This window comes from Phoxinus phoxinus, assembly GCF_949152265.1.
Source record: "Phoxinus phoxinus genome assembly, chromosome: 5".
NCBI lineage: Eukaryota > Metazoa > Chordata > Actinopteri > Cypriniformes > Leuciscidae > Phoxinus > Phoxinus phoxinus.
Window position 1 is genome coordinate 31,205,497 of NC_136880.1, and position 13,721 is coordinate 31,219,217.

General features: G+C 37.5%; 1 protein-coding gene across 1 annotated transcript in view; it reads left to right on the forward strand.

Moving 5' to 3' along the window:
• Positions 1-13,721, forward strand: part of lamc1 (laminin, gamma 1) — a 58,071-nt gene that overhangs the window by 41,856 nt on the left and 2,494 nt on the right. The window contains exons 5-27 of the mRNA XM_079612486.1: positions 894-1,082; positions 1,390-1,507; positions 3,486-3,584; positions 5,833-5,969; positions 6,087-6,209; positions 6,315-6,504; positions 6,962-7,074; positions 7,244-7,465; positions 7,941-8,129; positions 8,237-8,482; positions 9,089-9,242; positions 9,355-9,497; positions 9,610-9,788; positions 9,874-10,030; positions 10,248-10,453; positions 10,588-10,667; positions 10,756-10,893; positions 11,157-11,301; positions 11,400-11,549; positions 12,063-12,177; positions 12,750-12,949; positions 13,147-13,305; positions 13,391-13,490. Coding sequence (XP_079468612.1) covers positions 894-1,082; positions 1,390-1,507; positions 3,486-3,584; positions 5,833-5,969; positions 6,087-6,209; positions 6,315-6,504; positions 6,962-7,074; positions 7,244-7,465; positions 7,941-8,129; positions 8,237-8,482; positions 9,089-9,242; positions 9,355-9,497; positions 9,610-9,788; positions 9,874-10,030; positions 10,248-10,453; positions 10,588-10,667; positions 10,756-10,893; positions 11,157-11,301; positions 11,400-11,549; positions 12,063-12,177; positions 12,750-12,949; positions 13,147-13,305; positions 13,391-13,490 — 3,552 coding nt within the window. The remainder of the gene's footprint in view (positions 1-893; positions 1,083-1,389; positions 1,508-3,485; positions 3,585-5,832; positions 5,970-6,086; positions 6,210-6,314; positions 6,505-6,961; positions 7,075-7,243; positions 7,466-7,940; positions 8,130-8,236; positions 8,483-9,088; positions 9,243-9,354; positions 9,498-9,609; positions 9,789-9,873; positions 10,031-10,247; positions 10,454-10,587; positions 10,668-10,755; positions 10,894-11,156; positions 11,302-11,399; positions 11,550-12,062; positions 12,178-12,749; positions 12,950-13,146; positions 13,306-13,390; positions 13,491-13,721) is intronic.

Below are 13,721 nucleotides of genomic sequence, written 5' to 3' on the forward strand. Positions count from 1 at the left end.
ATAATATTTGTTCAAATGTTATTCACTGCTAATGCTAAATCACTGCTAACTGCTAATTTACTGATACCGGAGATTAAAAATGCATTTAGACGTGTTGCACCAAGATTGATGTCATGTCACACAAAATTAGCCCTGGCTAGTCATGTGACTGATTCGCCAAATTTGAAAAACACACATAAATGAGAACACAAATTCGGTTTTGTTCCTTCAGAAGACATGGAAAAATAGCGTACAAGTCTTATAGAACACTTGTAAGAAATTTTTATAGTGCTTTTTTTGACCTTTTTTTGAAGCTAGCAGTATAATCATATTTCCATGTATGGAAAACAAGCTCAGAAATCCTGCCTAAGATCATTTCTGCCTCTTTTTCTGTAATGTGTAGAAAGATACAAAATCCCACCTGTTTGATTTCCTCTCTCATGAGTACATGCAGAGCCACAGTCTTTCCTCACAGACTAACCTCCTCCATACGGAGTCATTTTTGTTTTCTTTAAACCATCATATTGTGTGTGGAAGGAGTTTCTGGTGTCCTCCATTCCCTCATCTGGACACATGCATCCACGCATTTTTTTAGAAATGCATGACTAATGTGGACATCTGATGTACAGCAGCCTGAGGCCCAGTGTTCTCACACCCACACAGTTCCTGCTCCTCCATCATCTTCTTTCCACTAAGTGTGTCTTGTGTCCGCTAAGTGCTCAGGCAGAAGTCCTACTCGAAATCCTGATGATTGCCAAACCGCATCTGCGTAGTTCAGACTAATTCCTCTGTTATCACCCCAGATTTTTCCAGCATTTATCTTATGTGCAAATGTGAGTGTCTGCATAATGGGCACATGAATGCCGCCCCTGGGAGTTTTTACATTACATTTCTTGTGATTGTCTCTGTTTCAGCGTGTAATTGTAACGGAAAGAGTGCGGAATGTTACTTCGACTCTGAGCTGTATCGGGCCACTGGACATGGAGGTCACTGCCGCAACTGTGCCGACAATACAGATGGGCCGAACTGTGAGCGATGCTTGGACAACTACTACAGAGATCCTTCCGGCCAGCGCTGTCTTTCCTGCAGCTGCAACCCTATCGGTGGGTAACAGCCATACTGCAGGACCAAGGTGGAAGATGCATAAAAAGCCAAGCATTTTTTATTTTTTTTATGTTTATAATTTTTTTTGCTTTGGGTTTTTTTTCACTCAAGGAGCTAAAATCACAAGGGATCTTACAAAAAAAAAAAGATTCAAAAATACAACACTGAACATACAAATTTAACAAAGATAAACAAATGTATAATATATGTGATTTTAACATCTTGTTCTGGTGTAAAATTTGAATAGGCCTTCAGAGCTTGAGTTTGTAACCATTACCATTTATTTGATTGGTTCTTCATTTCCAGGTTCTCTCAGTACTCAGTGTGACAACACTGGCAGGTGTAGCTGTAAGCCGGGAGTGATGGGAGATAAGTGTGACAGATGCCAGCCTGGGTACCACACACTGACTGAGGCAGGCTGCAGGTAAAGTGCTTTAACTCATCCCCGCTGGCACGCAGAGGCTAAAACTTTTTTTTCAGAAAATTTAACGGCCTTAAATATTTTTTACCGGCCATGAAATTATTTTTGCAAAAACAGGCAGTAATGACACCAACATTTTAGAGACCAGTGAAAATTCACAATTCACTATTCCAATTTCGATACCACAGTTAAAACTACTGACCTAACCAATATACCCCTACCTACCCCATACCTGCAATCCCGCACCCTTCGTTCGACTGATACATGTCTCTTAGCAGTCCCCACATCTCGGCTTCGCTCCATGGGTGACAGGGCCTTCAGTGTCGCAGGTCCTAAACTGTGGAATGCTCTGCCGCTTGTGATTCGCCAAAGCACAAGTATATCCACTTTTAAAACTAAGTTAAAAACACATCTTTTTAGCTTAGCTTTCCTGTCAGCCCTCTGATTTCGATGTCTTTTTATTGTTATGTTATTATTATTATTTCTTTTTTCTTTTTCAATTTTTTTACCCGTTTTTTTGTTGTGTATTTTTATATGTCTTTTCTATGTACCTTGTATGTAATCTAGGTCCTAATCTGATTGTACTGTTCGTACTATTAGTGAATTCAACCATGAATGTAGATGCATTGTTGTTTTAGTAGTTCTTTGTATTTTTCCATGACTATACCAATTTGTACAGTGTCCTTGAGTACCTTGAAAGGCGCTTTTCTAAATAAAATGTATTATTATTATTATTATATACATTTAAAACATTATTAAGGACAATGAAACGGTCAGTAAAATAATAAAAACAAATAATCAAATTAAAAGCAATGGCACAAATAAATACAGAAGTCGAACAAAAATACAATTGAAATGAACAGTGCTTTTCAAGTTTGTCTAACAGTAGTTTTCAGGTATAGAAATTGAATAAAGTAATCAAATGTAAAATAACACTGCATAGTCTTCATTGTATAAATTGAATTAATCCTTAATAAAGTTATCAGTCAAGAGCTGAGTGATTTTTTTTTTTTTTTTTGTCTTTTGTTGTTTAACATTAAAAACACAGACAGCAGCAGGAATATTAGTCACTTTAAGACAATGCATGAATCTAATATATGACACTGTACACATGCGTTGTCTTGCTCGACTGTTTACATTCACTTAAGACATAACTAACTACTGGTATGTTTGCTAGGATATTTGCAGAGATAGGCATTTTGTTTAACATAATTTTCGGTGAATTTGTCCTTTAAAGCACAAGAAAATGTTAAAGAAAGCTCAATTCAGCATTCACGCATTGTCTGAGCCGCGTGGCTTTCTGGACCGGAGCTTCGAACGTTTGTGCACAGAAAACTTCCCATACCGCACACGAGTAATGAATTGAGATCCCTTTCTCATCTTGCGCTTGAATAATTAAATTGGCACAAAAAGCACAAGCTTTCGTGACGATGCAACACTGGCCGATCAACTGTCCCGAGCATCATTTACGTAAATTTTCTCGAAACATTGCATTGTTAAGGGCCATTCACACAGAACACGTTTTTGCTTTGAAAAACTCGAGACGCGGGAAGTGGAATGGAGGGAAAAAAAATGCAAGGTCTCTTGCGGCGCTGCAAAAGACGCGAGCGCAACGGACATACAAGTCCGTCTAGCATGTGTTTACATTGAAAAATAATGGCAAAGTAGCGCAGTGGAATGTATAACACGTTCTGTGTGAACGACCCCTTAGGATTCATAATAGGATTCAAATACTACCGGCCAACTGGCGATTGATACTTTTTCATATGCTTGACAATGCCGGCAATTTTTACTCTCATTTGGTGCTTGGCAAGTGTTAATTTTAGGCCCTGCTGGCATGGCTTAAACCACCAACCAACACACTTCACCAGAAGCTGTCATTCATATCTAGAAGTTTATATTAGAATGCAGACTCAACAATCATTGTCTTTAAAGTTGATTCCTTGTCCTTGACTTTCTTGCTCCCTCTTTTCCTCTACAGACCCTGCTCTTGTAATCCATCTGGAAGCACGCAGGAGTGTGATGTCCAGACTGGACGCTGCCAGTGCAAGGAAAATGTTGATGGATTCAACTGTGACAGGTCAGACTCTTTACTTTACAAAACATCAATGCACATGTTCCCCCACACACACAATGGCAACTGTTGTGGCTTTTTAAAAACCCCTGCGCTGTTAGCATTATCCATACTTGACTTGTTCACAAGGAAAAAGTTATAATTACTAGGTTTGTTTAATATGTTCTCAAATTAGAAGGTAGTCATCAACAGAATTAACTCTAACATCAACACTTCAGAAGGCCCATAAAGATGGTCCACCTTTCAGCTCCTGCTCTGTTATGAGGATGTCTGTCAAAGCTTTTATAAACAAGTTTAAAAGGGCCATCTGACGTCTACACCATTTTCTTATGGAAAGTCCCTATGTGGGTGACACACAGAGGATATGGGGCCATGTGTGTGTCTGAGAAACAGAATTAGGACCCTCAGTGTCAGATGGAAGAGAAAATAGCTCCGGGATGGCAAAGGTTTCCCAGCTGAGAGCCCTCAGCCAGACCATGTAGGGCCTCCAGACTTGCAGTCACCAAAGTTTAACTAGCTTGGTGACTGTGATGGGTCATATCTACATATTTCATTGTGAGTCTTTAAAAAAAAGTGTGATTAATTTTAAATACACAATAAAAAAGTGAATCATAACTACACACTATCGTAACTACACACTAATCATAACTACACACTATCGTAACTACACACTAATCAAAACTACACACTATCGTTCAAAAGTTCTGAGATTTTTAAATGTTTTTTTAAAGAGGTTTTTTTACCTATGCTCACAAAGGCTGCATTTATTTGATCAAAAATACAGTAAAACAGTAACATTGTGAAATATTATTACTATTTAATATAACTTTATTCTATGTTCAGTGTCACATCATTTTAATATGATGATTGGGTGCTCAAGAAAAATTTCTTCTTATCAGTGTTGAAACCGGGTATGCTGCTTAATATTTCTGTGTAAACCAGGATACATTTTTTGTGATTCTTTGATTAATCGAAAGATAAAAAGAACAGCATTTTCTTAAAATAAAAATCTTTTTGTAAAATTATGCATTTAATGCATCCTTGCTGAATAATATTTTTTTCAAAAATCTTTCTGACTCCAAACTTTTTAATGTTTAATGATAAGAAACATTAGAATAAAGTACAGTAATTAAAAGAATTCAGTATTCTTTTTTTTTTTTTTTTTTGTTTAGTAGTTTGATTAAACAGTATATCATGCTTTTTTAAAATTGCCAAACCCTAATTTAAACAATCATCTTAAGTATTTGCCATTTGCATTTTGATTTAGCATAATCCCAAGTTTCCTGCCTGTCTTCCCTTTGCACTTTGCATTAAAAACCTCTAAACTTTCACTCACATGTCAGCTGTGACATTCCTCACAGCCACCGAGTTTGGCCACACATGGACAGGATAATCCCTTCAGTATATACTCGTATGAGACAGACAGAGGGGCGGAAATGGAAAGACAGGTTCAAGAAGGACTAAAGAGAGTGTGGCTGAAGCTCCAGCTCTTGATTAATGCGTGGCTTGTTTTTAGAGGCTCAACGATGATCTCACTGATGTTAACTGATGACCCGTTTACTTCACTCACTCCACATGTTATGTTGGGGCCTGCATACAAATCCAAAAACAGTATTTCTCAATCATTTAATGCTGAATAAATCACATTGCACAACATTTCACAACACCTTTTGAAGTTTTTTTTTTTTTTTTTTTTTTTTTTTACAAATGAAGAAAAATCTAGATGAATAAAACTGGAATAGAAATTGTATTTCAAATGCATAATTGTCATGGCTATAATTCAAATATTTGAAACATCCCTCATCAGAAACATGTTGTCAAATATTAAATAAAACTAAAATAATCTCAAATTAAATCTACATAAACCATGTCCAAACCTGCTCCTGGAGGGCCACTGTCCTGCAGAGTTTAGCTCCAACTTGCCTCCACGTGCCTGCCTGGAAGTTTCTAGTATGCTTATACCTTGATTATTTGCTTCAAGTGTGTTTTTTTTATTTTTTATTTAACAAGACAAGCTTCAAACCTCCCACCCACCCCAACCACTCCCCCAGGCATTCATACCAAAATCACAACCACAATTACCACACATTCATAGTGTTATGACAGGAAACAGTTATGACACCTCAGTAGGAATTCCATCGATACTTCAAGTGTGTTTAATTGGGGTTTTAGTTGAAAAACTAGTCTAGCTTTACCATTCATGTAATCAGCCATCCTGTCTCATTGCTAATACACTTTTGCATCTTACTCTTAGGTGTAAACTGGGCTACTTCAATCTGGACCCCCAAAATCCTCAGGGATGTACTCCATGCTTCTGCTTCCAGCATTCCACTGTGTGTGACAGCGCCGAGGGCTACAGCGTACACAAAATCACCTCCACATTCGACAGGGGTGAGCATCCATCTAATAATCAACATATACTCATTTCTTTAATGTGCCACTGTAAAGTCAACCAAAGGATTGTAACATGGAGAATGAATCAAATCTGTAATATATGGCATTGAATAGACGATGAGAGCTGGAAAGGACAGCAGAGAGATGGTTCCAGCGTTCCCGTGCAGTGGTCACCCAGCTCTCGAGAGATCTCGCTCATCTCTGAAGACTACTTTCCCATCTACTTTGTGGCTCCAGGTATAAAAACAGATGCAATTTCCTCTGTATTAAAGTGGCAGAACATTAAATGACAGCAAGACATGTTGTCTAATCACCTGGATGTTTTCTTTTTTGTTTCTGTAGAGAAATTTCTTGGTAATCAGCTGCTGAGCTATGGTCAGAACCTCACGCTGAACTTCAGGATTCAGAGACATGACGCTCGACTGTCAGCGGAGGATGTTGTGCTGGAGGGGGCGGGGCTTCATGTTGCTGTGCCGCTTATTGCTCAGGGCAATTCCTACCCAGGAGAGGAGACACAAACTTTCGTGTTCAGGTAATGGATTTGATTTTTATTTAAACTAGGGCCGAAATTGAATTGTGGTGAATCAAAATTTGTTTTCGTCATTAACATCAACAGATTCAAATACTCTATAATGGCTCTAGCGCCTATTCTGTATTCTCAGTTTAAAAAATATATATATATTATTATTATTACCAAGGCTGTATCTGGTTGATATGATAAACAATTATATTAAATAATAAATATGATTTATATTATATATATATTATATAAATGTTATATATATATATATATATATTCACAAATATCAAATACATTGAAGTTATTACACACATTGTTACATTTTAAAATGCAGTTCTGCTGTAAAGATGAAATATTTAGATTTCATATTCAACTCAATCTTTTGCAAATGAATTGATTTATGCACCTATGTAGCTTATCTGCTGTCCAGTTGCTTGAAATGTTAAATATGATCTATTTTGTCATTCAGACTCCATGATACCACTGACTACCCTTGGAGACCCACAATGAAACATGCCGACTTCCAGAAACTCCTGCACAATCTGACTTCTGTTATGATTCGTGGGACCTACAGTGCAAGAAGTACGTCTACTAATTCCCTGAAGAAAAGATTTTGTTTTTAGTCACTCTATGAAGACAACATATGTGTTTTGATGTCTGTTTGATTATGATGACCTTGAGTTTTGTCGCCGAGACTCTTAAGGTCATTTTAACTGATACTTGAACTAACTTAATAACATTTCTGCTGTAGGTGCTGGCTATTTAGACAACGTGTCCCTTGTGACCGCCCGCCGTGGCGCTGGAACGCCAGCTCGTTGGGTTGAGACGTGTACGTGCCCTCAGGGTTACGTGGGGCAGCACTGTGAGAAGTGTGATCTGGGATATAGGAGGAGCCAACCTGAGCAGGGCCGTTTTAGCCCTTGCGAGCCATGCAACTGCAACAGACACAGTGACACCTGTGACCCTGTGACAGGTTTGTCATCACAACTGACTTATTTGGGTTGCATTGCCTTAGTGTTGATATATCATTTACTTATCTGCTCTCAGGAGACTCAAGCCTACAGGCTGGATATTGGTTTCACTATTTATTATCTAAGATGAGGGCATTACGGAAGATAAAAGCCATTGAAATATACTACATGTGAATTTAGTTATATAGTGTCACTTCTTGAACTGTTATTTTACCCAGAAAGTTGGTACAAAGATCTTAATCCATAATGAAGATACACCAGAAAGACTTAAGATTCAGTACTCATAGGCTGAATACAGAATATAGATTTTGAGACTTTTCTAGGTATTCCATGCTTACCCCAAGTTCACTATAAATATACTAAACTACAGCAATAAACGGAGTATCACTAGTGCTACTTTTGGCTTTGTGTTTGTATAATGTTGCCATCTTGTGGTGATGTGTGGTATTAAAAAGTGTCTTTGTTTTGTACTTCCAGGAATGTGTAACTGCCAGCACAACACGGCCGGCATGAGCTGCGAGAGGTGTAAGGATGGATTCTATGGGGACTCTACGGTTGGCTCTTCTTCAGACTGTAAACTCTGTCCCTGCCCAGAGGGTGCCACGTGTGCTGTGGTGCCCAAGACCAAAGAGGTGGTCTGTACAAACTGCCCAACTGGAACCACAGGTACAGACTCGGAGAATTCAATGAGTTTAGAGCTTGTATAGTATACAACTGAAATAAATATAGTAAGTATTACAGTATATAATCATCCAAACATTAACCGTCTCCAGGTAAACGATGTGAACTATGTGACGACGGCTTCTTTGGGGACCCTCTTGGTGAAAAAGGTCGATCCAGGACATGCCAGGCCTGCAGTTGCAATAACAACATCGACCCCAACGCTGTGGGCAACTGTAACCGAGAGTCGGGCGAATGCCTCAAGTGCATCTACAACACCGCCGGCGTCTTCTGCGACCGTTGCAAAGAGGGTTTCTACGGCGATGCCCGTGCCGCAAATGTAGCTGACAAATGCAAATGTGAGTTAAACGGGAACAAAGAGCTTCTTTTTTTCTTTTTTTACCTTTCTCAGAGCTAGACAAACCATGTTGTGCCAGCTTAAAGGAATAGTCTTGTTTCTTTTTTGTATATATACTGTAGATACACTACCATTTAAAAATTGTGTGTTTTTTAAAGAAATGTATACTTTTATTCAGCAAGTATGCATATATCTATTTCAAATAAATACTGTTATTTTGAACTTTCTATTCAACAAAGAATACTGAAAAATATTGTACCGGTACCCTTTTCTACAAAAATATTTTTAAAAAATTCAACATAAGAAATTATTCTTGAGCATAATAGTATGATTTCATGAAGGATCATGTGACTAGATTAATTATTCAGAAAATTCAGCTTTGTCTTCACATGAATAAAGAAAGTATTTATATATATATAAATATTAAAATAGAAAATATTTATTAAAAATTTTAATAATGTTACTGTTTTTACTGCATTTTTGGCCTTGGTTATTAGCATAAGATAACAATTTTTCAAAAACATAGTCTTACCAACCCCAAGCTTTTGAATGTTAGTCTATAATAATATTATTGTTATATAACATATTTATTTGACCACCTCTGCAGCGTGCTCGTGTTCTCCATACGGTACAGTAGACAGGCAGACGACCTGCTCGCAGGTGACGGGCCAGTGTCAGTGTCTTCCACATGTCATTAACAGAGACTGTGGTGCATGCGAGCCCGGATTCTACAACCTACAGAGCGGCAAAGGCTGTGAAAGGTATTCAATCTAACTCTCTTGTCATATATCATTGATACCGTATTGCAAACAGGATATTGAACAAAAGTGCATGTTTTTGAAACCTTTAAAATCTTTGAATTTGTTTCCTCAGATGCAACTGCAACCCTATTGGCTCCACAAATGGCCAGTGTGATATCGGAAGTGGCCAATGTGAGTGCCAACCTGGGGTCACAGGTCAACACTGTGAGCGCTGTGAGGTCAACTTCTTTGGATTCAGTTCGTCGGGTTGCAAACGTACGGTTTCCTGCTGTTTTGCCTTGTCAGCAGTTCTACTAAATGCAATATTACTGTATAATTTATCTTAGAGTTTAGATTTGTTCCGTTTACCATTGGTTTGTTTTTGCAGCTTGTGACTGTGACCCAGAAGGTTCTCAGTCCGCACAGTGCAAGGAAGATGGCCGTTGTCAGTGTCGCCCAGGCTTTGTGGGAAGTCGCTGCGACATGTGTGAGGAGAACTACTTCTACAACCGCTCCACTCCAGGCTGCCAGCAGTGTCCCAACTGTTACAGCCTGGTCAGAGACAAGGTATGAGGTTGTCTTATGAATCCAGGACGTTTTGTTTTATAACAGAAGAGACAACTTCTAATACGTCTGTTTTCTTTCTGTGCAGGTGAACCAGCAGAGACAGAAGCTTCTTGAACTTCAGAATCTGATAGATAATCTGGACAACAGTGAGAATACAGTGAGTGACAAGGCCTTTGAGGACAGACTTAAGGAGGCAGAGAAAACAATAATGGACTTACTGGAAGAGGCTCAGGCTAGCAAAGGTATTGTCTGTCAATGTGTCAGTGTGTCAATAATTTGTTTAAAAAATCTGATTTTTTCATCTAAGCCATTTAATTGGACATCATGTTGATTAACTGCATAAAATAAGAAAAACATGTTTAAAAAATAAATTGACTGATTATTTTTTTTACTTAGTAGAGCAGATATATTTAATTTTACATCATAATTATTCTGTTATCTTTCACTATTATCATACAGAAGTGGATAAAGGCCTTTTGGACCGTCTAAACAACATCAACAAGACCCTGAACAACCAGTGGAACAGACTGCAGAACATCAAGAACACGGTGGACAACACGGGAACGCAGGCAGATAGAGCACGTAACCGAGTCCGTGATGCAGAGAACCTGATCAACACTGCTAGAGAGGAGCTGGACAAAGCCAAAGAGGCCATCAGTAAAGTGGTGAGATTTCGACTACGTCGCCAAGAGTGCATGTCGTAATATTCCACAAACAACTTGAGCTAATGATTGTGGAGTCCATTAAAATGTCTCCTAATTGCCAATATTTAAAAATGTTCATTCTATTTGACTTTTAGGACATTAAAATACCCACAAGCTCTGGAGATCCAAATAATATGACACTTCTGGCAGAGGAAGCCCGTAAACTGTCAGAAAAGTGAGTTACTTTATTTCAGTCTTAATATAGACTTTTTCATTCCAGCCAGCACAGTTTTATATAACCTTTTCTGTGGCTCTTTGCACAGACATAAAGCAGATGCCGATCAGATTGAAAAGATTGCAAAGGATGCAAATGACACTTCCACGAAGGCTTATAATATGTTAAAGAAGGCGCTCGATGGTGAAAACAAGACAAGCAGCGACATTGACGATCTCAACAGGAAGTACGTTCTGGACATATTTTTTTATAGGACTTCCTTTCTTACCAAAGCATCTTACAAATGATCAAATTTTTGTTCAGCCAGTAGCTGAGGATATCAAGTATATATATATATATATATATATTTATATATATTTTTTCTCCATATATCATGTTTTAACTTTTATTATACATTTTATATTCTGATTTTAAGTTTAAAAATATATAGTGATTTTTAAATGCAAATGGTCATGCTTTACAATGAAGATGCTGTTCTTATGTGCTCAGATATATAGAAGCAAAAGATCTGGCCAAGAACCTGGAGAAACAAGCTGCTAAAGTACACGCTGAAGCAGAAGAGGCAGGAAACAAAGCTCTGAAGATCTATGCTAACCTGACCAGCTTGCCTACAGTCGACACCAAAACTTTAGAGGTGCTGATTTCAGAACTTTTTCTAATTCTTGCTGAATTTACACTATCATCTTGGCTGCATTATTATAATCAAATTCTCTTGAATTATGTTTCCCACAGGATGAGGCTAATAAGATTAAGAAGGAGGCGTCAGACCTGGACAAACTGATAGACAAGACCGAGAAGGAGTACAACGACCTGAGAGAGGACCTGAGGGGCAAAGAGACAGAGGTCCGCAAACTACTGGAAAAAGGAAGGACTGAGCAACAGGTACATGAGATTTGACTTTAATGTACTTGCTTTGTCTCGGCTGTATGAAATTAGCTTTCAAAATGAAGCCATGGTGGTCTAAAATAAGAACAGATTAGAATCGTCAGTTGCTTTTTTAGTTCAGCTGCTGTTTCACATGGTTCATATGTAAGAGTGGAGCTCGTGCCACGAGGCCCAGGAGCCACATAAATGATACTGATGAGAGACGAGTGATGCCACTGGTCTTAGTCCATAGACACATCCTAATCTGATTGAGTTAAATGTCATGTTCTTAATGAAAGAGCTGAACCATGAACTCAGACATTGTGCTTATGAAACCTGCTCAGAGTGTAAGTTCACTTTTTGAGATGTTTGATAAAGTTTGGCATTTTATAAATGGCACTTTCATGATTACTTTAAGACTGAATGTTAATAATATTGTGTATTTGTTCACCCACAGTATTGCTTGTCAGTACAGAATTTCTGAACTTACAGAGTGTTGTCCAACTCTCTTTCTGCCCCTGTCTTCTTCAGACGGCTGATCAGTTGTTGGCACGTGCAGACGCAGCGAAAGCTTTGGCTGAGGAGGCAGCAAAAAAAGGCAAATCTACCTTCCAAGAGGCCCAGGACATATTGACCAACCTCAGAGGTGAGGGCCCTTTGGGTTATGGTGCATTTTATTATTATTTTTCTAAAATAATGATTAAAAAAGAAAGAAAATAAATTAATATATATATATATATATATATATATATATATGTATTTTTTATATATATATATATATATATATATATATATATATATATATATATATATATATGTATATATATATATAATAAATAAAATATGTCTAAACAAATATATTAGGGCCGTGAAACGATTAATCGCATCCAAAATAAAAGTTTGTGTTTACATAATAAATGTGTGTGTACTGTGTATAATTATTTTGTATATATAAATATACACACGTGCATGTATATATTTAAGAAAAATGTGTTATTTATATATAATATAAATTATATATAAATCAATATACAGTATATACATGCAACTTAAATATATACAAGCATGTGTGTGTATTTATATATACAAAGTAATTATACACAGTACAGACATATTTATTATGTAAACACAAACTTTTATTTTGGATGATTAATCGCGATTAATCGTTTCAGAGCCCTAAAATATATACATTTAAAAAAATTGTTGTCTCACTTTTAGACTTCGACAAGAGAGTGAATGACAACAAAACTGCTGCTGAGGATGCCATGAGGCGAATCCCAGAAATCAATGCGACAATCAATGAAGCCAATGAGAAGACCCGACGAGCAGAGGCGGCTCTAGGCAACGCTGCCGCAGATGCTAAAGAGGCTAAGGCAAAGGCAGAGGAAGCGGAGAAGATTGCTAATGACGTACAGAAGGTACATGTTGAGTTTCAGATGAAGAATATCACCAGCATAAAGTCCTGGGATGTCTGTATCTTCATCAAATAGTCACACCACAGTTGTTTATAGCATGTTCTTACCAAATGTGATGTTTTAAGCCACATGGCTCCTCTTTATCAAAGAGTTGCCTATATATTCTAAACTATTATGTTATCTGCGTTTTCCTAATTTAGGGTTCGGCGAAAACTAAGACGGATGCAGAAAAAGCTTTTGAGGACACCATGAAACTGGATGGAGAGGTGAACAATATGATGGACCAGCTCACAGCTGCTGAGAAAGAGCTAGAGAAGAAGAAAGCAGAGGCGGACGCTGACATGATGATGGCATCTATGGTGCGTTTTGGACTTTTTGTCGACCACTTGTTTTAATACCTCATTGCAGAATTTGTATTTTGATGGACTTTGCTGTTCTTCACAGGCATCTGATAATGCTAAAGAAGCCGAGGGCAATGCCAGGAAAGCCAAAAATGCTGTCAGGACCGTGCTGACCACAATCAATGAATTATTAGGCCAGCTCGGTAAGACTATCTACTGTAGTTTCCAATCAATATAACGAATTGTGACAATAACAAACCATTAACATTTTTGCGTTTTAAGTCATGCAAGATCGTTATCATGATATTTTGTTCTAGTCAATCGAGAGCTTTTCCAGTTATCATGAGTGTTATTTTTAATGAAAAATTTAAATGTTTTATATTCTTGTCTTTTATACATTTATTTATTTATTTATATATATACTGAAATAAACA